Below are 27,224 nucleotides of genomic sequence, written 5' to 3' on the forward strand. Positions count from 1 at the left end.
CACTTTGCGTGTGTGTGTATAGTAAGAACACATATACTCTAGCTGTTCTCACATATGTTACTAACGATAGCCATGATGATGTACAAATATTTCCCTTATTCCTTCTATCTCACTGAAATTGTGTGTCCTTTGGCTACATGACCAACATCTCCACAACCTTTTCTCATAGTCAGTGATATATTGGAGTTCTCCAATATATCTAATTAAATATCTAATATTCAAATGTATGTAAATATATTGATTAAAAGTAACACTCTTCACTTTTGACTACACACCAGACTTCTTAAAAATATTGTTGCTAAGCTTCTGTAAAGCAAAGGGCACAGTCAACAAAACAAAACTACAGCCTACAGAATGGGAAAAGTTCTTCACTAACCCCACATCAGACAGAGGTCTGATCTCCAAAATATACAAAGAACTTAAAAAATTGGTCATCAAAAGAAGAAATAATCCAATAAAAAAACGAATTACAGACCTAAACAGATAACTCTCAACAGAGAAATATAAAATGACTGAAAGACACTTAAGGAAACGCACAACATCATTAGCTATCAAAGAAATGCAAACCAAAACAACTCTGAGATTCCATCTTAACAACTGTAAGAATGGCCAAGATCAAAAACACTGTTAACAACTTATGCTGGAGAGGTTGTGGGGTAAAGGGAACATTCCTGCATTGCTGGTGGGAATGCAAGCTGGTACAACCCCTTTGGATGTCAGTGTGGTGATTTCTCAGAAAATTAGGAAACAACTTCCTCAAGACCCAGCAATACCACTTTTGGGTATATATCCAAAGGATGCTTAATCGTGCCACAAGGACATGTGCTCAACTATGTTCAACAGCCTTGTTTGTCATAGCCAGAATCTGGAAACAACCTAAATGTCCCTCTACCAAAGAATGGATAAGGAAAATGTGGTACATTTACACAATGGAGTACTACACAGCAGAAAAAAATAATGACATCTTGAAATTTGCAGGCAAATGGATAGAACTAGAAAACATCATATTGAGTGAGGTAACCCAGATACAGAAAGACAATTATCACATGTACTCACTTATAAGTGGATTTTAAACATAAAGCAAAGAAAACCAGCCAACAATTCACAATCCCAGAGAACTTAGACAACAATAAGGACCATAAGAGAGACATATCTCTATAGATCTAATCTACATGGGAAGTAGAAAAAGACAAGATCTCCTGAGTAAATTGGGAGCATGGGCACCCTGGGAGGGGGTTGAAGGGGAGGGGATCAGAAAAAAAAATGTAGAGCTCAATAAAAATGTTTAAAAACTTATGCTGAGTACAGGATGTGGCCTAAGTATAGGAAATTATTTTTTCAAGTTCTCTGCTTGATGGTGAAATACGTGCAAATTTGGAGTAACACTGACTTAGAAAATAACTTGATTGGACCTGTACATGACAAATAGTCAATAATTAGATGTAAAATGACATAAAATTTCAGTAGAATATACTTCTGATATAAGTCACAAAACAATCCCACACCAGTTTGGAATTATGATTAATAAGAGGGTTATTTATTTAAGGGGAAAACTTACAGATCACTGTCCTAGACAACAGCCCTCTGCAAGACCAGGAACAGAGTCTGGTAGCCGGAAGTGGGGCCGGAAGCAAGCAAGAGAGAGAGAGAGAGAGAGAGAGAGAGAGAGAGAGAGAGAGAGAGAGAAGGGCTACTGCTGCTTTTTAAAGCAAGTGGGCTGGTATCTTAAAAGCTATTGGCTGAAGGAGTGGAAGGAGCTCCTGCACCATGATGTGAGGTCTAGTTGTCAAGAATAAGAATTCAAAAGACTTAAGCTATAAAACAAATACTGATAAAATATTTAAGTCACCAAGACTGGACCAAGGATTGTGGTTAAGATTGAGAGAAGGATCCATTAGCCAAAATGAGGAGACCTCTGGATTTTTATTTTGTTTGCAGATATTTCTTCAGATTGAGTCTAGTCATTCCTAACTATATGTGAGGCATATTGTTTATAAATGTCTCTGAAGCGGGACAGTGAACTCTTATTGCCCAGAAACTTGGGGAGGGCAAAGAAAATGTCCTTTGTGTCTTCAAGGTAAGAACTATCATGCTCCCTTATCAACTGAAAATTACTAAGTTCAACATACTGAGATCCACCTGTAATCTCAGTACTTGGGAGGCTGAGGATAGCAAGTTAGAGGCAGCATGTGTTACATAGCAATATCTCAAAAGTACATAAATAAAGATTAATGTTTACATAGCTCTCAACCAATATTGTGGTGATTACTATTGAAAACAAAAAAATCAGAGAAGAAATGAAATTAGTAGAAATCATGTATTTTATTATAGAATGGTAAGTGATAAAAAGTATTTTAAAAAATATGGTGGTTCCAGAAAAAAAAGTACAAATAGAACTTCAATATGACCCTACTATTCTATTTATGAATATATACCCAAAAGAATCAAAAGCATACCCCAAAGAGATATATCTTCATGGCAGCATTACTCACAAAACCTGAACAGAAAAAGTGACCCAAGTTTGATAAGATAGCCAAATTAACAAACCAGATGTGATGAATAAGGACAATGGATCATTATTAGGCATTTTTTTAAAAAAAGGAAATTTTATATATGCTACCATTTGGTAACCAAGGAATGTCATGCTAATAGAAATAAGACAAATATGTCACAGTTGATTCCACTGATATCCAATATTTAGAGCCAGAGAGTAGCAGGATGGTTCCCTGAGGTTAAAGGAAGAGAAAAAAAGAACAATCAGTATTGAATGGGAACATAGCTTTAACTGGCAGGAGGGAAAGCTGCCACAGGCGGCACAGGACTGTGAGTATATTCAGAAACACGGGACTGTGTGCGGCCAAATTGTTAGGACAATAAGTCTTATATCCAAAAAGTTTTACCTCTTTTTTTTTACTTTTATTTTTTTAGGGTTCATTTGTTTTTATGTGCATTAGTGTTTTACCTGCATGTATCTGTGTAAAGGTGCCATATCACCTGGAACTGGAGTTACAGACAGTTGTGAGTGCCATTTGGGTGCTGAGAACTGAACCCAGGTCTTCTGGAAGGTCAGCCTGTGCTCATAACCACTGGACCATCAGTCTAGCCTCTGTCATTTTTTTCTAAATAAATAATTTTAAAGATGTGTCAAAAAAATAAGGTCTGGAAATTGCTCAGTTGGTAAAGTGCCTGCTGAACATGCTTGAAGTCGTGAGTTAAATCCCCAGCAACTATACACACCCCTGATACAAGGGTGTGTGTCTGCAACCCCAGCACCCTGCAGGCAGAGACTGGAGAGGCTGTCCAAGCCCATTAATCAGTGAGCTCCAGGTCAGGAGATTATGTCTCAAAACAATAAGCAGGAGAAAATATTGCTAACCTCTGGCTTCTGTATACTGTGTACCCACGCACATGTGTGCTCTAGATATGGGACCTAGAAATCTGCGAATCCTTCCATATCAGAGCCTTTTTGGGTGTGGACACCGGAGGTGATGCTCAGAAATAATTACCTGAACAAAAAGCAATCACAGCGATCGAGTTGTTTTTTTCCCCCGGAATAAGAAGGCCGGTAAGTCCACAAATTTCTAAACACATCCGCTCTCTTTTAAAATGATTCATATTTCACATACATACATCACAATTGGTTTGGGGTTCAACTCGCTACAAATTACTAGGAAGCTTCACCTGAAGAACTATCCCCACCACCTTGGCAGATGCAGGAAGATCCATTCCACCTGTAGGCAGCGGCGCCTGGTTAGCAGCCCAGATGAAAACAGTGGAGCAGAAGGAAGATCATCTTGTCTTTTGCTTCTCGGCCTTGCCTCTTGCCAGGAGTTGATTGGTTTGCCCCATTGATGCTGCTGCTGTTGGTAATGATGATGGTGATGATGATAATGACAATGATGGTGATGATGATGATGCCACCTTCACTGACAGCACAACCAGTTTCCAGTCTTCCATCATGGACTACAGCACCCCTGCTGTCCAGCAAACCTCCAGGCTTACAGGGCCGGATTGGGACTACTGGGGCACCCCAGCTTGTGCACTGGGTAACTGTTGGTTGTCACACACACCCTCCAAGTGAGAGACAGTTGCAGCGGGAGTACTCGGATTTCAGAGGCATACAACTTTAAGGGCTGAGTTAACTACTAGGTTCTCAGCCTCATAGACATGATTTTAGCTGTTGCTACTCTTTTTAAAGTGACTTAATAAATACATACACACACACGCATATATACATATGTATATTTATGCACATGTGCACACACATATACATTTATCCCATTAGTTCTGCTCTTGGAGTAAACCTTGGCTAATGTACCATACATCCCCATTTATCATCTCCAGCTCCTTGCCTTCTTAGGAAATTTCCAAAGATGTGTGGCTATCACTTACCCTTGTGTGACTTGTTTGGCTTGGTTCTTACATCAGTAATCCTCTCAGTTCTCACACAGTGTTTCATGCCCTTTCATTGCTGACAACATTCACAAGGACTTGTCACATATTACATGCATCCTCCTCGGTGGACGGGCATTTCAGTTCTTTCTGCCTTTAGAAAGTTGTGGCAATGCTGTTACAAACATTAGTGCGTAGGTTTTCATGTAAACCTCTGTATTTGGTGCTCTCGGACATTGACATGGGAGTAAGCAATTGCTGGGTCATATGACAAGAGTTCAGTCTTCCGAGGAGCCACTAGAACAGTTTGCAAAGCAGCTGTACCACTGCATCCCCACTAGCAGCTTAGCGAACATTCTGGTTTCTCCACTACTCGATGCGTGCAGATGCCTCCTGCCCTTTGTGTTGTCGGTGCATAGCCCTACTGGGTACACCCTAGGGTCTCACTAGTGAAAGAAGGGCTTGCCAATTCCACAGATTCTAAAGCAGCTTGTTGGGATGGTTGGCTTCCAACTTTGGAAGAAATCACATTTTAGAATCAGCTGCTTTCACCTTTGAGTGCAAACTATGGTGAGAGGTAACTGGCCAGCTAACTCGATCCCTGCCGAAGAGGTCCCGCACCAGGCAGCTAACAGCTTTGTGTGCATGGTCACTGCTCTGAGGGAGAATGGGGTGCACATGCCAGCACCAACTGTGAGAGAGCGAGGGAGGACATGAGCGGGAGAAGAGGGTCCTCGCCCTCCAGCTCCATGGGAGTGTCAGCTCCTGTCTCCTGCAGGCTTCATCAGCTTCACACCTTCCACACATGAGCCTTTGGTAGCAACCTTCTCCAATTACATGTGTTTCCATTAACAAAAGAGACGTATCTGTATGTGTTTTGTGTGTCCTTTCAGAAACACATAGTAGTTCAGTGGGAAGCAGATGGATCTGATCTGTCTGCCTCGGGCCTTCTGACAGTTAAGCATTTACTTTAAGGCAAATAAAATGTCAGCCACCATTAGACAGCATCTGGCAACAATATGGCCATTCCATCCCTGGGGACCGACCTCTCCCCCAGAAGAGATGGTACTTGAAATAGGAGAGGCTTTTGAACGCAGGACCCCCTATCCCTCCCACCCAGGCATAGTGGCTACAGAGTGGGCAGAGTGCCACCCACAGAAGGACACAGGGAACGAGATCAAATGTGAACCTAGAGGGCAAGCTTCCCAGACAGCAGTGACCAAGGGCTGTTCACCCTCGGTATATGGGTCTGTGGTTAAGGGGGAGCCTGATCCCTAAGCTGGCCTAGATTAACTCTACAAAATGTAAAACAGCCTCCACAACCACTTAAAGAGGACTTCGGGCTGACTGAACTGCAGGCAGTGGCGTGCCGTGAGTGAAGGGCGACACCCAGAGTAGAGTCTCCCCCCTTTGGAATTCCTCCGTGAGGGGGCAAAACAAACTGAGTTCTCTTGAGACAGAGGATATGGATGTGTGGCCTTGTCTAATAGGACGTCCATTTGGGGACATGTGACAATATGGGTGATGGGGAGGCTGATTTGGAGAGATGGCTATAACTAGGCAATCTGCCCAAGGTTGAAGAGTAAGACGTATCTTCAACAGTCTCAGGGCAAGCGTAGCTGTGGAAGATACCAACACTCGCCAGTGGAGGTGACTTGCCCCTCACACAGTGTTGGGATGGTCCCTGACCTGATCTGGGGGAACTGTGCTCCGTGTGCTGTGAGGAAGCACATCCCCCCGTAGCACCCCGCCTCTGTGTGGAATAGATTTAGGGTCACCAGTTTTACATCAAGCGTTTAACATATAGGCTTATCATATTTCTAGGCCTCTGATTTGACCAACAACATGGCCACATCAATGAAATCACGAGCTTTGTGAAAACAGAGTTCAACTGGAGTGTCAGGAACATTAACTTTGATGAAACAGTTAACATTGTCCAAAAATTCTCACCAACCCCATGTGAATCCCGCTCTCACAGGACTAGACTGTTAGAATTGGTCAGGCTATCCGTAGTTTTTCAAAATAAAGTACCTAACACTTTAAAGAAGAAAACACAGTAACTAAAAATTTTAAATGTAAGAATGTCTTTACACACATGTGTTTGATTTCTTGTTCATGATCAGCTCTAACTATGTAGCCCAGGTTGGCCCTAAACTCCTGACTCTCGTACCTCTGTTTCCCAAGGACTGGGATTACAAGCAAGCAATACTAGGTTGGGCCACTGTATCTTGATAGAGCCCAGAAAGATAAAGAGAAAAAAAAAAAGAAAACATCCTGATTCCAATTAATTTTTTTTACCTAAGTTTTCCTAATCTTAGTTTAATAATGCCTTATTACAATGTTGAGTAACTGAGTTAACATACAACCCTAATGCCTAGGAAAGTGGCAAACTTTAAACCAACATTAATATTAATAAAATACTTTCCAAGATAATTGTCTTTGGAAAATATGCTGCTAAAAATGAGGACAGCAAAAAAAAAATTACTAATAACCCGTCTTCTTTTTTTAGACATGTCAACCACTTTTCCTGAGATGCATTTTTCTCCTTTTTACCAGACAGCTGTAAGTGGGTGGATGATAGCGCCCTATGAGCTTTCCACTGGCAGTTAGTAAATTCCATGACAGTCAGGCAGCAACAGCAATGACGTCAGTAGCTGTACGAGCAGCAGGGGGATTCAGAAGGTTCCCAGACCCCCCTCTGAGCCTGCTCCATGCAAAATTCCCCAAATCTGAAGAACTCTGACTGCCAGCGTCAGTGGTGGGTCTAAAGGCATCTATGCTTTGGATGAAAAGTTTTAAAAATTTAAGACAATCATGCAAATGTTTGCCACCATTGCCTCTGACACTGGTCTTAAGAACTGCTTAAGAAATGACCAAATTCTAGCTAAACTTTACATGTAGGCTGTTAAGACCACACTGCCTCGGTGTTTCCATATGAATGGTAATAGCATAGCGAGTGTGGCACACCCTGGAGCTGTCTGCTAAACTGTGTATGCACAAACCTAGCTCATATGGATAGAAGTGGGAGAGGGAATGTTTATAGTATGTGCAGTTATGTGAGGCTGTGGTTGATGCGGTGTGTGGAAGACAAGTAAAATTGATGAGCCTAACTATACTTCATTTTCTAAATTCCAGATAAAATGAGAATATGGACTTTTATTCATTTTTTTATTGATTTTATTAAGCTATATATTTTTCTCTGCTCCCTTCCCTACCTCTTCCCTCCCTTTCAACCCTCTCTCCTCCCCCGGTTTACTCAGGAGATCTTGTCTTTTTCTACTTCCCAGGTAGATTAGATCTATGAAAATTTCTCTTAGGGTCCTCATTGTTTTCTAGGTTCTCTGGGATTGTGGTTTGCAGGCTGGTTTTCTTTGCTTTATTTTTAAAACCACTTATGAGTGAGTAGATGTGATAATTGTCTTTCTGTATCTGGGTTACCTCACCCAATATGATGTTTTCCTAGCTCCATCCATTTTCCTGAAAATTTCAAGATGTCATTATTTTTAATTCTGTGTAGTACTCCATTGTTAAATGTATCACATTTTCCTTATCCATTCTTTGTTTGAGGGGCATTTCGGCTGTTTCCAGGTTCTGGCTATGACAAGCGCTGCTATGAACATAGTTGAGCACATGTCCTTGTGGTATGGTTGAGCATCCTTTGAATATAGACCCAAAAGTGGTATTACTGGGTCTTGAGGAAGGTTGTGTCTTAATTTTCTGAGAAATCACCACACTGACATCCAAGGGGGTTGTATCAGCTTGTACTCCCACCAGCAATTCAGGAGTGTTTCCTTTTCCCCACAACCTCTCCAGCATAAGTTGTCATCAGTGTTTTTGATCTTGGCCATTCTTACAGGTGTAAGATGGAATCTCAGAGTTGTTTCGATTTACATTTCTCTGATGACTAAGGATGTTGAACATTTTCTTAAGTGTCTTTCAGCCAGTTTAAATTCCTCTGTTGAGAGTTCTCTGTTTAGGTCTCTTTTATTCCTTTTAATAATGTCATAAAAATTGTTTTCCAGAAAAACCAAGTTAGTTGTGGTGATTGTAACCATACCGCAGCGTGGGGTTACTCTTGTGCAACATGCATTTGATGGTTTACTGAAGTAAATAGAACTCTGCATCCCAGGCAGGGCCTGATGATGCTGGGAACGTTCTGAAATGATTTAACAGATCTCAGTGCTAAGTGTCTGATGAATGAATGAATGAATGAATGAATGAATGAATGAATGAAGATGGAGCCAGTGAATGAATGGACAAGTAGGTAGCTCCAGCCCATGGGGTGGATTCTAATGTATTGTTAGCTCTGTCTGTGAGTTTCAGAAATACCTCTTACTGTTTGCTCTCCTCCAGTTCATTCCAGCAAGTCTCCGTTGTGAGACTTGCAGAAGAATTTGCTGGAACTTAACTAAAACAGGGAAGCAATCAAGTGGTTGAATTCCAGGTTTTTCCAACTGAATGACATTCCTTTATCCATATTGATTTGGGCTTTGGTAAATTCAATTGGCCATACCACCTGGATGATTTTAAGACTCGCTGAAGCTTTTTCGTTTTTTCAAGTTTCCAACACAGCTCAAGGAACATAAGAATTTCATCAATTGAAAACTAAGAGTCGTTTCTGTGGGATGTGTAAAACAAGAAGCTGACCGGCATTATGTTCTTTTTCTCTAATTCAGCATCATTATTGAGAGTTATTCTTAGACTTTATGAAAACCAGATTGGGGTATGGGCATGTTCTCTGTCGAATTGTGTTCAAGGAATTGAAACTGAAAATCATTCAAACTGGGAAAACTTGACATTGAAAAACAGTCTACATTCTTTCTGCTCCTTCAGAGGGCCCGAGACACTTTCTGGTTAGGGAGTCTTGTGAGGAACACAGACCCACTTTAATTTATTGTTCTTATTAAGAAACGGGTCGTTTGTGCACGATGTGGTGATACACACCTTGAATCCCAGCTCCTGTGAGGCAAAGACACACAGATCTCTGTGAGTTCGAGGCCAGTCTGATCTTCACAGTGAGTTCCAGGACAACCAGGGCAGCATTGTGAGAAAGGCCTTGTCTCAAAACACCAGTGGGAAGGGAAGTGGGAGAGAGAGGCAGAGAGGAGAAAGAAAGGAAGGAAGGAAAGATGCTGGTAAGAAGGGAAAAGGTAAGGAAAGAAGGAAGGGGAGGCAGGGGTAGGGGTCGAGGGAGGAAGGGAGGAAGGGAGATAGGAAGGAGAGAAAGGGGAGGAAGGAGTTTAGCTTTCCCGTCACCAACAAGTCACAGTTTTCCTTGATCACTATTCCGTTTATCAGTTAGAGTGTTTTGATGCTTGTTGGCTCAAAATCTCTGCTTCTCGCGTGGTCCCTTCCAGCCCAATCAGGTAGCAGACTGTTCTTCAACAACCTTCAATCCACCCTGTCACCTCGCCGCTCCGAAATGTGTTTCTTTTCTTTTGTACCTACTCAGTTTTCCACAAAGACTTCAAGGTCTAGTACACCCCCTTTCATGAAGACTTTATAAGTCTTCTGCTTTTTCTCTAACTACAACTGATCTTCCCTGGACCTTTAGCCGCTGCACACACACACACACACACACACACGCACACACGCACGCGCACACACACACGCGCGCACACACGCACATGCACACGCACACACACATGCACACGCACACACACACATACGCACGCACACACACACGCACACACACACGCGCACATGCACACTTACGCACACACACCTAAGGTTTAATAGGATCCAGTATCACAATCATGGCTACTCCTTTAATGTAGAAGCTGTAGCCTGCATGAGGATGGCACACTCGAGACACAGCAGATAAGCAAATCCCACTCTCCTCTCCATTTGCCAAGGCATGTGACTGCCCTCACGGTGGCATCTATGCCAGGGCACCTTTCTCTATTTCACACGAAGGCGCTGCCTCCACTCGCAGTAGCTCTGCTCATCTGAACCTGAGTTTCTTCCGTTCCCATTAGTAGAGCTCTCACATCAGCTAGGGCTGTGCCTTTATTTACAATATTCTCGGTATGTTGCCTTCCTTAGACATAGTTAAGTTCTGCGCAACTTTTCACCGCGTTTAACTGAAGGAGCGATGTGTGTTTATTGGAAACACTCACTCGGCTTGTAAACGCGATATGGAAAGTACCTCAGGGATGAAAAGTAACGTCTCAGATGTGGGAGTTGTTTGCCTTCGAGGGCCTCAGCTACGTTGTTTCACATGAACTCAGGGCCAAGTAGTCTTTTGTGGAATTTCAGAAGCCACACTGTGATGTTATGACAGAGCATGGTCAATTTGGATTGAAGGCCCTTTCTGACTGCTTGTTAAAATAGGCAAAGGATAACATTAAGAGTTGTCTGAAGTGGGCAGGAGAAGGTCATGGAGAATGCCCATGGGAGGTGAGGGAGCTTTGGGAGGAGCAGGTTGGATCCTTCTGAGGTCAGGCTACTTCCTAGAAGGCTACATTATGCCAAAAACAAAAAAAGAAAAAGAAAAAAAAAACGTGTTAAAATTCTTGAAGCTAGAATTACTTTGCCTCTGAGCTGCGCTCAGCAGAAAGAACTGCTTGGTTGGGGCCTCAGTGGGAATTAATAATATTTCTATCACAATTTTATTCAAGAGATGGGAATTGTCCACAATGCAAACTTCATAGACCACAAAACAATGATGGATTTAAGATAGGTTTTATGCCTATTTGACAACATACCCAAGACTTCAAATTTCAGATTTCAAGGGGGAAAGCCATTGGCTGACCTCTCAGAAGTCCTGTGTCAGTGTGTAAAATGCCCTACCGTGTATTTCACAGGTCAAATTAACATTACTTTCTGCCCTCTAGCAGAGGCTGAAGTTGTCTGATAAAGCATTGCTTCTATCCAGAAGAGCAGCAGCAGCTCAGGGACCACTCACCGTGTCTCCTTCCTTCCACAGTCCTCGGTGATGTCCGTCTGCTTTGCCCGTTTTCATCCGAATTTGGTGGTGGGTGGCACCTATTCAGGCCAGATTGTCCTCTGGGACAATCGCAGTCATCGAAGGACCCCTGTCCAGCGGACGCCCTTGTCAGCTGCTGCACATACGGTAAGTCAAGCTTCTACCGTACTCCTGTGACCTACACAGATCCCGAAGAAGAAGCAGCTCATAGGACAACAGTGGCTGAATTAGACATGACTTATAGAAACTGAGTCGTAACTAACTACAATGTGACTTAGTGAATACTAGGTAAAGTCAGATTAACATAGCACCAAAGAGGCAATGGGAAGAGAATTCCAACTTTGAGGCCAGTCTACAGAGAAAGAATCTTTCTTAAAAAAAATAAAATAAAAAGTGGGTTAAAGAAGCATTGACTTATTCTTAGGAGACACAGGTAGATGGATCTCTATGAGATCTGGACCAGTCTGGTCTACATATTTAGCTTCAGGCCAGCCAGCGCCACATTAGGAAAAGCACTAACTTTCAAGAAATGTACTAATAATCTTGATAATCTTCAAGTTCTTGAAATTAGGAAGATCTCCTTTGATGTTCCAAAAGCCGTCAGTGAAGACGGTCTCCTGTAGCTACCTACCTAAAGAGCCTCTTCACATCGGCATTTTGAGATGCAAACATATTTTTCCAAATAGACTACCGAGAGAAAGTACCACGCCTAGAGATGGTGTGTGGGACGTTCGCCAACACTCTTTTTCCATTTGCAATTTGAAAGAGTACTATGACTTTAAATTCTGGAATGCGTAGTGTCTCAATGTGAAGTCTATAGTGACAGTATAATCCCCAGGGTTAAAAGTCAACATCTCAAAACCATTACCCATAATTTAGTAGAAGAGGCTCAGTATAGTGTTCACAAGACAACTGCTCTGTCATTTCCTTTAAGAGAATGACAGGTGTGAAGAGCAATTGTTAGGAGGGACAAGGAGACAGGCATGTCTCCATCAATCGCCACTACCTTGATATTCAGGGTAGCTGATGTTCCTTCTCTGAAATGCCAAAATTATGCCCAAGGATACAGCCCCGGCATTGTTTCCAATTTCCTTAATGCTATTGCTGCGTTCTGTCATCTTCTGGCCGCAAGATCATTCCAGCTTAGAAAATGGGTGGCTAGTCACTTAGCCGAGACAAGGAGGAGGGGAATTCTCCAGCTCTTGTTAAGTTTGACAATGGGAAATGGCAAATGCCAAGTCAGTCCTAATTTTGATTGATTGAGGCCAAAGACGCATGCAGGTAAAATTGGTTCTTGGGAATCTTGGGAAATTGATCTCGCCTACCCTATTTCTCCAAACTAATAACAGAAAATTGTGGCCCAAGAGAAGACCAGTACAGTGCAGGTGTCCCCTCGAGTAGCACAAAACCATTCCTTGGCTCTCTGTGGATGTCTGGTGCATTTGTGAACATGCTTCCAATTTTTCAGAAATTATAAATCCAACTGTTCGGAGATTTAGCGAAAATCTTTTGGGGGCATTCCAAACTCAGAAGTTCATTGGAAGACTTAGCACTTCTCTGCCAAGTAATGAACAACGTGGCCATCACAACTCAAGTGTTGTTATCATCAAGCTGAGTGGCACCGTTTCTGTTAGAAAAGAAAACACAAATACATTTCGCCTCTCTGTTGCTGTGTTTTGTCTAATCCATAGCTCAATGTGTACAGTTTGTTTTGTGTTTGTCTTTCAATTTCCATCGTTGCCTGGCTGATTGGTGCCAGGATCAAACAAACAAAAAGAAGTCTCTCCACGGAGGGCTTGTTAATTTCCGTTCACACCCACCACACGTATGTATTTGGGGCAACAGGAAATCATAATTAAAACAACATCCTTCTACCACACAGCATGTTTATTTCTAAAATAAATAAAAACAAGCTGTCATTCTATTGGAAAAAAATGAGTTGTACTGTTGCCTCTTTGTTTCTTTCCATTAAGTAATGATGCGTTTGCATGGTCCTTTGGCTCTCTGACTCTTCTTGACCTTTCCCTCCTGTGCCTTTAGGCTTCTGAACTGATTGCAGTTTGGGTTATATGTGTTGAGTTTTGGTGGTTAATAGCAAAGTTCGATTTGATTCTTGCTAAAAACTCCTAGTAGCCTTCACGTTCACAGCAATGTGCCATGCCTTTCACTAAAGGGATAAAGAAACTGGACTCCAGGCAGTGCCTTCTGAGATTAGTCCCATCAAGCAAAGCAGCAACATGCTGAGTATTCACCCACACATATTCGTCAGTTTTGCTAAACCTGTTATTTTTAAGTGAATGATAAGTTTATAAAAATTCATGAACAAAACATGAGGGAACAAACACCTTAAAAACATACCCTTTTAATTGTGGCTGTTGAAGAAGTGTATCAACAGCACAATGCCAAAGACATAGAGCAGCTTCCCATGAAGTCACAGATCGGAATGTCCTAAGGTAAATCAACTTATCAGACAGTTCCCAAAAGGAAATGCAAGGCATCTTGAGATGGTTCTGTCACTACAGTGCTTGCTGCACAAGCATTTTAGGCCCTGAATACAAATCCCCGGCATCCGCATGACTTTTGGTATGCTGGCATGCACCGTTTTTGGAAGGAAGGCGGGATGGGTCAACCTAAAGAACAGAAAAGCAAAGCAGCCAGATGCTGGCTCTTACCTCGACCTCAGTCCTAAATGCAATCCTGCATAAATCTGATATTTTTAAGTGAATCTATTACATCTATTTTTCCATTTGCTCTCTTCTCTGGCCTTGGTCTGCTGTATAACTCATCACTTAAGTTTCATGACACAGTGCTTTGGGTTCCAAAATACCAAAGACATGAAATAGACTGTTGACTACAGTCTCAGGTTTATTTTCAAATATCTGCTGTACTTACCATTGGGTGGACCCATTGACGCCAATAATGGGAAGTGTCAGTTGGAACATGAAAAAGACATAGGAACTTACTGCCACTCCATCAACATTGGTAAAAGACAATAGAATGGTAATAAAAAAGTGTACTCTAGCAATGCATTAACATGGCTTAAGTTTCAATGTATTTAAATGTCAAATCATTGCCACACATATTTTTACATTGTACAGTCAAAATGCAGGTAGAGGGTCCTGTATTGTCCTCAGAACTTTACCCTTAGGGAACTCTAATAAAAGACAGTGTATTCAACAAAAAATGATTGAAATGAAGAAATATCGAGAACTAGGTAGACCAGGAAGATTTGAGGGGATTAGGGATGGCTAGCCTAAAGCAAGATCTGGGGATTAAAAGTGGGATATGAAAGAGTAATCTAAAAATGTTCAAATAGTTGCATTGTTTTGACTCAAATGCACTGAGCTTTCTTTATCACAGCTACTAGAGGGGAACCCTCAGGTTAATGCTAACACCGACTACCCTGTACGAAAGGTATTTCAGCTGAGTTTGGATGACTTCTAGGAAGAGGCAGCCAAGAAGCTACACTCGGTGATTATTGCTGCTCTTTCTGACCAGGGGTTTATATGATAATAATAGTCTCCGAGCCATCCTTTCTACAGTGCCAGCTTCCAAGGACTGAAGACTGTTTCACTGTAGCTGTGGCTAGGTATTATGGACACTAACTCATCAAGAGGCCAGCTTCAATTGTCAGCTGTTTGTACAGAGAAGCATCGAGTAAGCTGTGGTTTGGCCACTTGTGGCTAAGATGCCGGAAATCTAACCCAAATTGCCGCTAGGTTCTGCTTATCCTAACCTCCTGTTTAGTGTTTAGTGAGCAGCTTCAAATGGTTTTCGCCTACTGTGTAGACTTCTATAGAACAGGATTAGCTTCTCGAGTCCTGACAGTTGGCTAGTACATCCTACTCATCTGCCAGGATGTATAAATGACCTCTCTCTAGGCTTAGGCCGAATTTAAGCCTCCGTACAACTCCAACTGATATTCTGAGAAATAAACCTCTCATCTTAGACTTTAAAACAATATACAAGAAAACCCTAATTCTCTCTTACTAAGTATGTTATTGCAGTACGTCCACCACCAATACAGCCCTCCTCAAGTTAAACTAGTGAGTATTAACCAGTTTTTAAAGCCAATGCTATCAAATGTGTGTCACTGGCTAAAATGCTAGAATGCATCAAACTCCAGACTTAGTAATACAGTCTTCCAAGGCTAGAGTTCTATGCCTATAAAACTGTCTCTTCATATTCATGTTGAGCTTAGAAGCGATGCTATGTAGTAGACTTACTTGTGTAATCCAAACCCGGCTCCCAGCTTGCTCCTGCCCAGCAACAGCCATTGGTTCCCATTCCCTTCAGTTCTATTGCACTGCATCAAACTTCACAAGGTGAAGCTCTGTAGGTATTTCCACATTAGTCGCTGGTTCGGGACTTCTACAGAATTAGTCTTACAAATGGCAAGTGACCGGAAGGTCATGCTAGTCAGAGGATGTCACTCTGTAGCCCTTGTCAGAGTAACGCTGACACTCAGGTACAGTCATTTCCGCTTGCAGCAGCCCCTGATCCTCCATGTTGATGTTTTTACAGCATCCTGTGTACTGTGTCAATGTTGTTGGGACCCAGAACGCTCACAACCTCATCACTGTCTCTACCGATGGCAAAATGTGTTCCTGGAGCCTGGACATGCTCTCCACCCCACAGGTGCGTCCCTTCTCTCCTCCGCATTGCAGCCTGCTGGTTCCAAAACCAGCCTGCGTAGGAACATGTCTCCCAAAGACCCAAAGGCCCTTGAAGCCAAAACCTATTTCCTCTACCACAAATTATGTCATTATTGCACTACGTTAATCCTTAGGTCAGTTTCAAATGAAAATGAACTAATCCATTTGAAAGCACCGTGATTAGAGCAGTTGCCTGTATTCACCCTGCAGCTTTGGGAAGCAATGAAAATAAGGGTGGAGCTCAGCAGAGCAACCCCTTCTGGGGACTTGCCTTGGAGGAAAAGAATCCCAGCAAAACAGAAACCCAAGCTGCTGCTTGTTTCTGTACCCTAGACGACCGCCTGTTTTCCTCTCTGGAATGTTTGTGAGCATGGCTCCTGCCATTCCTTACTCACTAAGCGAGAAGCTGAAAATGAGAAGGTTCCCGTTTTCCCAAACCACTACTGATCCCAGCAATGGAAACCAAACAAAGAGCTGCGGGGAGAGAAGAATGCTGGAGGCGGGTGTCTGGGTGCCACTTTTAGAGCATGCACATGTGACAGGCACATGTGTGCAAGCATGGGATGCAGACATGCTCATGCTGTCCACATGGCTTTGTGTGAACAAACATAACATTCTCCCCCAACCTGAAACCACGAAGAGTTCATTGGGATAGTCTATGGCAATCTTTATATGAAAAAAAATATAGAGAATTCTCAGTCTGACAATTCTTGTCCCCTCCCCTGGAAAGCTCTAGAGCGTCTCCCATTCAATTTTTGACGAGGGCTAGTTCTGAGATATATATAAGGACATGTGGAAACTGTAAAGACTCCATTTAAGTCTCTGCAGATGTAGAGGCTACTAAAGCAAGGCTTTTCACATGACTTTAGGGGCGGGGAGAGAATGCTAACAAACAGCTCGCAATTCAGCTTCCTGGTTTTGCCGATCTTTATCGGGCCTGCAGTTGTGTGCAGATAGTTTATGGTTTAGTATTAAAATTTTCAGCAATGTGTTGTTTTCTTTTAGGAGCATAGAGATTATAAACAGATATCAGAGCAAACCCTCTATTTGAGAATTTTTAATTGTCCATTTTGCTGATTAAACATGTGTTTGTTTAGGTTAAGTCAGTGATGTGGGAGCTCCGAGCCCATTTTTTATTATTGTTAGCATGCCCACAGATGCCTGGTTCTGCATAGAGATGGAGTATTTCATAGTCTTGTCCCCATGGAGAGCAGGGATAAGTGGGGTATCCCACAGTTGCCTGTCCCTCTCCCCCTGCAACTCTCTCCCCTAAACCCCCCTCCCCAGTGAGTAGCCAACATTTATTTCCTTCCTTACCACTAACTTTAGAGACAAGGCAGAGCATCAGATGTTCCTATTTTCCATGTGACTGTCAAGGCATCCTGCCCTTCAGTCGGCACGCTGCCATGTTCTCAGTGTGCTGGTGCCATGAATGGTCAGTATTACCTGGATCTCAGGGTCGGTGTAACCGTACCCTGTCAGCAAGGATTTCCAAATCATAAACTCTGTGGCCAAAACAGCTTGGTTGAATTGCACAGAAAAATCCTAGTTCCTGTACAACTTCACAAACAGTCTGTTCAGAGCTTCAGCTACACCAAACAGGCTGCTTGCTATAAATAGCCAGGAATAATCAGGGACATTGTCGATACTTGTTCTTTGCTGTCATTAAATTTAATTTAGCAGCATATCTTCCTTAGATACTTATTTGACGTGGTGTGTGTCTGTGCGAGGGTATTCCACATGTGTGGAGGTGTTCATGGAGGTCAGAGGCACCAAATATCCTAGAGTTGGAGTTAGAGGCAGTTGTGAACTTCCTGACATGGGTGCTAGGAATGGAATCCAGGTCCTTTGGAAGAACAGTCAGTGCTTAAGGGCTATCTCTTCAGCCCCAAAGCATATATATGGATCTTTTGACATACTCTCTAAATTTAACAAATGGTTTGCCATAATAAAGACTTATATGTTATATTAATCACTTACTTAAATACCTTTCTTGGTGAGCTCAGAGTCTCTACAGCCCACAGCTGCCTTTCATGGGGTCTACTTCCTGTTGGATTCTGGTTTCTACGACCTGAGTGACAGTCTCCTGGTCTCAGTTCACGGAGGACCTACAGTCCCTCTGTGACAAATGTATTTGTACATCGGATATTAATACACGTGTATTCTCGCGAACAATTGATTTTGAAAATGTTTGTAAATACAAGGGTATTATGTGTTTTATTAAAGCCTGGAGCTGACAAGTGTAATCATTACAGCATTAACTTTAGTTTCTGCACCGTTAGTTTCAAAATTCTCACCTGTCATCTCCGCCTGACTGGGAAAGCGGTGGCACACGCTGATGAAATCCAGCAGGCTTGAAACCAGAGACATGGAGCCGCCTGGATGGCAGGGGCGGTGGAGCTCAGTGGGGGTCTTTTGTAGCGCTGTGTGAAAAGCAAACAGATGATTAAGCCAAATGATTTTTCCATGCTATCTTTGGCATGGCGAGGAGTTGACAGATGGAAATGTAACCACACCGGTGTGTTTTGGTAGGAGAGCATGGAGCTGGTGTACAATAAGTCCAAGCCTGTCGCTGTTACGGGAATGGCTTTCCCAACGGGGGACGTCAACAACTTCGTGGTCGGCAGTGAGGAAGGTACCGTCTACACAGCTTGTCGTCATGGAAGGTGATTTCTCTGTTTTCTTTCTGGTGAACCATCTACATTATTACCAACCTGCTTTGTAAGATAGTTTATTTCTGAAGAAATACAATGCAAGACTTCAAATGTATTAGCTTAACGAACACATCTGTCTGGGCCCTGGTGACTTAGAAATCTTTGGGCATGCTTGACTTCTTCACAGAGTCTAATACACTCACTGTTCCTATCACAGCCTTTTTTGCACACACCATCAACCTCCAAGCATGTACAGTGTACACCTCAGAGACAACAGCCCCGCATGTTACCCATCTCTATGTGACGTCCTAAGCCAGTCCCTCTGCTTTCGACTTGGTCTAGCATTTCTGTCTTCATTGTCTAAACCCTCAGCGTTTAACATACAACACAGGCATGGTTCCATAGTCAAGTCTTCTTGACTCTCTTGAACAAAGAAACAAAAACAAAACAAAACAGACAAACAAAACCACCTTGTCCATTACAGCTTATGGAATTTCACCTTGTTCGGTCAATTCGTTCTTTCAAGGAGTTCTTGCTAAGAACCCACTCTGTGTCAGATGCCATCTGGAGAGTACAGTAAAGAGCAAGGTACCCGTGTCCTTGCTGAGAGGAAAACTGACACAAAAGCAAGCAGTGGTTTAGGAGCATCGAGACAACGGAAGCAGACTAGGCCGGAGAGAATCATAGCCAGTCACCCTGATTATTTATATATTCTTTCACGTACGTCTGCAATAGCATCCATCACATTCTGTTTCAATCAGTCATTTGTCTACCATATTTCTCTTGGTAAACTATTTCTGTTTCATCTTTGGTTTCCTGCCCAAGTGCCGGGCCCATAGTTAGTAGGTGGAGGACTAAAATTAAGTGAGAAATGAAGAAATGACAATATCTAACTAATGATGAAAGTACCTTAAGACCTTCCCTACAAGCTGGTGGTGGTGGTGGCATCGGGCAGTGGTGGCATAGACCTTTAAGCCCAGCACTTTGAAGGCAAGAGGCAGGGGGATCTCTTTGAGTTCAAGGCCAGCCTGATCTACAGAGTGAGTTCCAGGATAGCAAGGACCGTTACACAAAGAAACCCCGTCTTGAAAGAGAAAACAAAACAAACAAAAGCAAACGAACAAAAAACAATCTTCCCTCCACGTCAGAAGGGTTGACACAGTGTGAAATATCCACAGAGCTGTGAAGTGCCCAGGAGACATTGGCAGACACCTCTGAAATCAGGCAATAGCAAAGTGGGTTCCAACCGCTCCTAACAGGTGGCCGCATGCCTTTTGAAAGAACCCCTGTATCCACACTGATGCTTAATTTCTCTTTCACTTTCATAGTTCTTGGCCAATTGATTTTTCATCTCTTGAACTTGTCCCAGGGTATTTAGATTTAACAAGGAATTATGAATTGTTTAAGCTCAGCTACGTGAATTTTTCCGCTCTAATAACACAAGCTGCGATGTTTCCACTGGATTTGTTTCTAAACAAGCAGTGTTTGCCCTGCTCGCAGGGTGTGAAGATGACTTGGGAAGTTAGGCTTCACGGGTCCTTGTCCAGCATCTCTACAATAAAACCAGAATAAACCCACACACCAAACATAAAAAAAATGTATTCAATTTTCTCAAACATTTGCTGCACCTCTGCACAGAGTGGACTGGTAAAGACGCCCCAGATGTGTGTCGTTTAAATCTGGTTCTTGTTGTCAAGAAACTGCTAGCACTGGGACTAGAGAGTGCATAACTACCTGCATCACCCACAAAAATGCCATGGTTGCCGTGGAACACCCAGATCCAATGAGTCAAGCGTGTGGCCACAGCTCCTGTCGCCAGTGCACATGGAGATGTGCCGTGGAATAGGGCTGCCCCAGTCCAGCGACAACCTGGGTGTGCACACTCTGGGCGTTTGTGAGCTGGAGTGCACATTCTGATTTTTTTTTTTTTATTTTTTAAGTGACTCGCCTTCTAAATGACGGGTATTTTTATTTTGTGGCTATTGCAAACAGGACAAGAGTATGTATTGTTGTTCCAAAGAATGTGTCTCTGATTCACACCACAAATCTTTTTAACTAATGTTCAATTTTGCTTTTGACGTGGGTCCATCCATCAGAACTATAAAACACACATCTCGGTAAGGCTATAAAGTTGCAAGTCCTGGCTCTGTAATACTGTTAAATGGGTCATTCAGGGCTACAGGGGAAAGGTGGGTGGGTTCTGTTTTTCACCTAACATAAGTGCAAATCCAGTTCCACAAATTTAGCAAGGTCCTCGCTGTGCACCCCATAAACCCTTTAGGATGCTGCTAAGAATAAGCGAAGCCCCACCCACCAGGGGCCACTTCCCAGATCAGCTGCTCCTGCTCACCAGGACACAGCTCACTGGTCCCGTGTTGGAAGCATTGTTAGCGGTTTTACTGGACAGGCTCTCTAAATTGTTACATGGCAGATGCTCAGCAGTGCTTTGCTCATGAATACAAAGTCTACCCAGGACAATGACATGTATTGGTGCTGGGGCCTAAACGTTTTAATAACTGATTCAGTTTTGAGTTTAGTGACATAATATTGAGATTCCACAACCCCTACATATATGTCATACTTACAGCCGCATGCATATAGACTTTTTAAAATATAATATTGTGAGTATATTTTCTAAGAGTTTCCTAATTGTGTATGAGTACATGTAGACTATTATTACATAACAGAAGAAGGCTGGAACTAATGCCAGCTCAGTTAAACATCACGTCAGAGAATGACTTCTAAATTGTGCATCCCTAGTTCTCAAGTGTTTTTGTTTTTTAAAGAGCATAAGTTTTCTCTTTCCTTTCTTATTTATTTAATTCAACAAATATTTATAGAGTATTGTCTGAATACTAGACATTTTGAATCAATAATAAATGTAAGATAACTTCCCTTATGGCCTTTACAAAATGAGTCTCTAATCTCGCTTCCGTTTCCAATGAAATGAAAGCATTGTTTTTCCATATTATATTGATACCATGGGGATTATTTTGAAGTAACAAAGGTTTTATCAGTTGTTACATTTTTTTTATATGTGTCTACTTAATATAAGAAATTTCCTTGGAGGAATAAACAGCTATTGATTCCAAAATTTTTGCTAGTCAGCAAACTTCGTGGGCACACGAATGGGCCTGCCAACTCTCAGGAGTTGCTGCAGCAGAAATAAGGGCACTCCTGAGAGTCAAGTGCATTTTTTCAGCACAAAAGCTTCCCAAAAGCAACAAAATCTGTATAGGTGCTGGAGATAGATAGATGATCAATTTTTCTCATTAAATTCTGAAGATTTTTTAATTATGAATGGCTTTCTCTTAAAATTGTTATAGGAATGTTTGTGTTCTAGATCGTGTATGGCTGTTCTAACAGAGATGATCGCTGTGTTCTAGATCACATATGGTTGTTCTAACGGAGATGAGCACTGTGTTCTAGATCATGTGCGGTTGTTCTAACAGAGATGATCTGTGTGTTCTAGATCGTGTATGGTTGTTCTGATGGAGATGAACGCTGTGTTCTAGATCACATATGGCTGTTCTAACAGAGATGAGTGCTGTGTTCTAGATCATGTGCAGTTGTTCTAACAGAGATGATCTGTGTGTTCTAGATCTTGTATGGTTGTTCTGATGGAGATGAACGCTGTGTTCTATATCACATATGGTTGTTCTAACGGAGATGAGCGTTGTGTTCTAGATCGTGTATGGCTGTTCTAACAGAGATGAGTGCTGTGTTCTAGATCATATGCAGTTGTTCTAACAAAGATGGTCGCTGTGTTCTAGATCACATATGGTTGTTCTAACGGAGATGAGCACTGTGTTCTAGATCGTGTATGGCCGTTCTAACAGAGATGAGCGCTGTTGTATTGAATCAATCACTGCTTTGCAAAGAACACTGAAATGCTGAATATTTGCCTTCCACAGCAAAGCAGGCATAGGTGAGGTCTTTGAAGGTCACCAAGGGCCAGTGACAGGAATTAACTGCCACATGGCAGTGGGGCCCATCGACTTTTCCCACCTGTTTGTCACATCGTCATTTGACTGGACCGTCAAACTGTGGACCACAAAGGTAAGGATGCCTGATAGAAACTATCCCATAATACACAGGGGGAGCGGTTTCCCCACAGGGGAGTTGCAGAGAATAACTCTACCTGACATTGAGAATGAGACAGTCCACTGTCTCAGTAGAAAGCTCCGTCTGTCCAGGAGTTAATTACGGTGTTAAGGTCTTTTCAAAGTTCATACTTATTGTAAATGTCTAAGTTATACTTGAAAACAGGCTAATTGAAAAAAAGTCCAAATGATTCAAATAATGATATATCCAAAGTCCTCCCTTGCAAATGTTGCTGATGTTAGCCCACACGAATCTCGCTGTTAATCTCTCTGGGGTCTGTCACATTTGCTTACACACATTTATAGCTATGGGAAAAATGTTTGTGTGGTTTTTCTCATTATTTTATTATTTGTTTTTTGTCTATTTTGGTTTCTTGAGTCTTTGGAGGTTCGAATATGGTCCTATGTTACTTATGCTTTAAATATCATTTGTACTGTGACAGAAAAAAAATCAAGCCAGACCATAATGTCCCATGCCTCTATTCCCAGTGCTCCGGAGGCAGAGCAGGGAAGGCTTGGCCATAGAGGTATTAGGCAGCTAGTCACATTTCTTAGCCACCCCTATGGCAAAGGCCGTTCTGATCGCAAAGTGTGACCCCTAAGCACAAGGTCCTTTAAGAACAAGGAACCCAGCAGGACTTTCTGATTTCTATTCTGAAGCAGGATATAAAATAATTTTGTGTCCCCAGCTACCGTGTTTTTGTCAATGGATTAGAAGCCATGCTGAGTAAGATCTTCTGGCCAAAACATCAATAAGAATAATATTTTAAGAATGTGTAGTGCATTCAAGAAAATAAACCAACATAAAATTCGGGCAAGTCGGTTCATTGTTTTGAGGAAGAAGAAGAGTGAAGCATTTGTCTTACCTTTTCCACAAGTCTGGGGCTCCAGGCTTACAAAATGGTTGGTGACAATTTTCCTTTGTCAACATAGTCTAGCCAATACAGAAATATGAAGCAAATTCGAATGTTTAGCTTTTTACAACTCCCAATGATTACAGTAATGATTATGGCTGATAATACGTGAAAATTGAAAATAATCTGTAATTAGGATATAGATACATCACTTTTGTATAGGGCTTGCACACCAAATCAGGCCTGAATCTTATCAGTCTTCAGCTCTCTGAGATTAGATGCAATAAATAACACTACAAGTACGTGGGCAGCCCTGCCAGGCTGTGGGGAAATGGACAAGACAATGCATTTCATCTCTACAACAAAGCCAAAAGGAAAGCAAACAAACAGAAACCAAATGTAAAGGGAAATTGTATATCAAAACAAAATAGAATAAAACCAAACTTGGGACTTTTCAAATAATTTCAAAATAGGGCTCTTACAGAGATCTTAGTTAAAGCTGACAGCTTGTTTGAATGGTTAGGAAGCTTTCAAAGACATATGACTACTACTTAATGGCACTCATGAATTTTTATAAATGATGATATAATTATTACATGGCTTTATGTTTTAGGAATGTATGTAAGAATATTTATATAAAATATATCATTTGATTCTCAACCTTTTGGTGAAGATCAAATGCAGAAAACTTACTGATGTCAGTGATTCAAAATAAGCCATTTGGGCAAGGGAGAGCTTGTGAATACAGAAAAATAAGACTGAATGTATGGGGGTAATTATTGAAGCTGAGTGATTGTCATGACACTAGTCCATTTATCAGTATATGTTTGTCATGTTTGAAGTCTTCTCTAACAACTTTTAAATGAAAAATAAGGGTAACAACACTCACAAATATTTAGAACTGTAATACGCTTGTTGCATTCATCAACCCATAAGCCATCAATACTCAGGGAAAACACAATTTCTTTGGAGTGTTGTAGATGGAAGTTTCCATCCCACCCAGTCCCACATTCGTTTAGCCCAAAGAAACACACAGAGGCTTATATTAATCATAAACTGTTTGGCATATTAGCTCAGGCTTATTGTTAACTAGCTCTTACAAGTAGTCATAATTCTTGTCTATGTTTAGCCATGTGGCCTGGTACCTGTTCTCATTAAGTCATTCTCATCCTGCTTTATCTGTGTCTGGCTGACAACTGCGCCTCTGCCTTTCCTCTTCCCAGAATTTCTTAGTCTGGTTGCCCCACCTATACTTCATGCCTAGCTTCTGACCAATCCGGGCTTTATTAAACTAATACGTTATCCCACAGTTAAAGATGTACAAATAACAGTACATCAAGGAGTGGGTGCAAAGTGAGAAGGAACTGAAAAACCGAGGATCTTTCTTTCTTTTATTTCTTTTGACCATTTAATTTTAAGATGGAGTCTGTTGTAGCCCAAGGTGACCTCATAAACACTATATAACAGACTAGCCTTGAACTCCTGAGCTTCCAACCCGAGCTTCACTAGGACTAGGATTACAGGCGTGCACCACAATGGTTGGCTTTTGATATTATGGTTACTTTTGTAGACATCACTCTTATAGAAGAGCAGGTAAAGCAATCTGTCGGTATGAACAGGAGGATAGCATCGTCAGCGTGTCAGCACAGACAGTATCCAAAGGGTGATGAATTCTAAATCTGAGCAATGGCATCTATTCTGTCATAACAGAGGGACAGGAAGCACAGGGGGAGAGAAGTGCAAACCACCAGGTTTAATGGCTGGAGGAAGCCGGCGCTGATAATGGCTATTCTCTATAGTTCTGGAGTGGAATTGTGTCAGAATGTGATGGAAGTAAACTAAATGACACAAGCCAGGAGGCATTTGGTGTTATACGTTCATGCATAAAGGAAATAAAAACAGCCAGGAAAAGGAAAGGGAGTGAGGGATTGGAAATTTAGGGACGATCAGAGAGTGGGTATGAAGGAAGTAACTGGGAAAGACAACAGTGAAGGATCACTGTCGGGAAGGAAGTAGGGTGTTTGGGCTTAGTATTTCATGAAGGCTTGGCTCCATGAGAGTTTCAAGAACTCGTTAAGGATGTGATTGTCCAGAGCTGAAATTCAGTGGAGGTGAACTTCCTCGGAAACATGGAGAACATGGAGACAGAAGGCCAAGATGCTGTGACGCTGTGGCTTTGGACTGGGAGAACATTGGCTAGAGGGGAGGGGCGCGGGAGACCATGATTGCAGCAGCTAGGTCTCCAGTGAGGTAGGTGGGGCCAGAAATGGCAGATGCAGGAGACTTTTCCTGGAGCTGAGAAACAGGGAAGCAGTCTCCACAGAGCACGAAGGAGGCCTTTCCACTCGCGGTTTGGAAAGGACGCACAGTGGGAAGCAGCGGCTGCTTGATGGCAGCCAGCTCTAGCTGAGACAAGAAGGGAAGTCTTATGTCAGTAGAGGACCCCACTGAGGCAGGCCGTACCAAGCGGAAGGTTGATGACACAGCAAAAAAAAAAAAAAAAAAAAAAAAAAAAAAAAAAATTCCTATAGAATGGGAGGCCCTGCAGTGTGACGGGGCGGCCTAGCGTGTTGGAAGCATCTGGAATGTGGGAACTGTGAGTAACTGAATTAGAGGAAAAACACACAAGTAGAAATTTCTACCTTCCCCCCACCAAATCCTGGGTAAACCTACAAAGAAGGGAGGAAATGGGGGCGGGACTAAACTCAGACTTGGAATTCTAGCAGAATGAGAACCACTTGAAGGGAGTTGAGATTAAAACACATTACACATCCAGTCCCAGCCCCAGCCCTGACCACACCAAGTTCCATCATTAAACCGCTGTCAGGGAAGACTTTGCTGTGAAGCAGTAACTTTGTTGGAGTGGTTTTCCTCAGAAACAGAGGGCCAGGCTGCATTCCAGGCAGCTGAGTCAACACATGCTTCGGCAGACATATTTATCTGAAGGTTAGAAAGTAAGAGTCCAGAGAGGGCGCAGCCAAGGGAGGGAGAGTCGAGAAAGCAGTCTAGACAAAGGTCTAGAAAGTAGCTGTACTTGATATTAATTTTTATTTAATAGGTAATGATTAGCCGGGGGGATTAATTAAAATTTAATTTTAAGGAATTTTTATGATACAAGAAAGGTTAATTTGCACAGGCAGCATGCAAAAAGTATTGAGCTAAAACGACTGTGCTAAATGTTTTCAATGTATTGTTGCTCCATTAAATTTTCACCATGAGTTTCTCAGCTCACAGTATCCCATTTTATCGAACAGGTATCAGAGGGATAAATGACTTGACTGGTGTACTTGTCAAATAATTGGGAAACTAAGTCTAAACACAGTGTTGTGTGACATCAAAGCCTAGTGGACCTTAAAAGAATGCAGTCATTATACTGCTTTGGGAGTCTGAATCTGTTAGGGTCTAAAGAAAAGAAACAATAAAAAATGCTGATTAATAGTGGGGCATTGAGCTGGGTGGTGCTGGTGCAATCCTTTAATCCCAGCACTAGAAGGCAGAGTCAGGCAGATCTTGAAGCCAGCCTGGCCTACAGAGCAAGTTCCACGACAATCAAGGTTACACAAAGAAACCCTGTCTCAAGCAAACAAGCAAACCAAAAATAGTGTGTGGTTGAAAGATGGAGAAATGTGACATTGGGT

At 42.1% G+C, this 27,224-nt stretch overlaps 1 protein-coding gene across 5 annotated transcripts in view; it reads left to right on the forward strand.

Moving 5' to 3' along the window:
• Dync1i1 (dynein cytoplasmic 1 intermediate chain 1) overlaps positions 1–27,224 on the forward strand; it is a 317,505-nt gene that overhangs the window by 243,591 nt on the left and 46,690 nt on the right. For all 5 annotated transcript variants that reach the window (XM_041675567.1, XM_041675566.1, XM_041675568.1 and 2 more), the window contains 4 exons: positions 11,321–11,467; positions 15,845–15,958; positions 18,508–18,641; positions 22,544–22,688. In XM_041675567.1, coding sequence (XP_041531501.1) covers positions 11,321–11,467; positions 15,845–15,958; positions 18,508–18,641; positions 22,544–22,688 — 540 coding nt within the window. The remainder of the gene's footprint in view (positions 1–11,320; positions 11,468–15,844; positions 15,959–18,507; positions 18,642–22,543; positions 22,689–27,224) is intronic.

Source organism: Microtus oregoni, unplaced genomic scaffold (assembly GCF_018167655.1).
Source record: "Microtus oregoni isolate MIOR12 unplaced genomic scaffold, Mior012 000026F_ref0000081, whole genome shotgun sequence".
Taxonomy (NCBI): Eukaryota; Metazoa; Chordata; class Mammalia; order Rodentia; family Cricetidae; genus Microtus; species Microtus oregoni.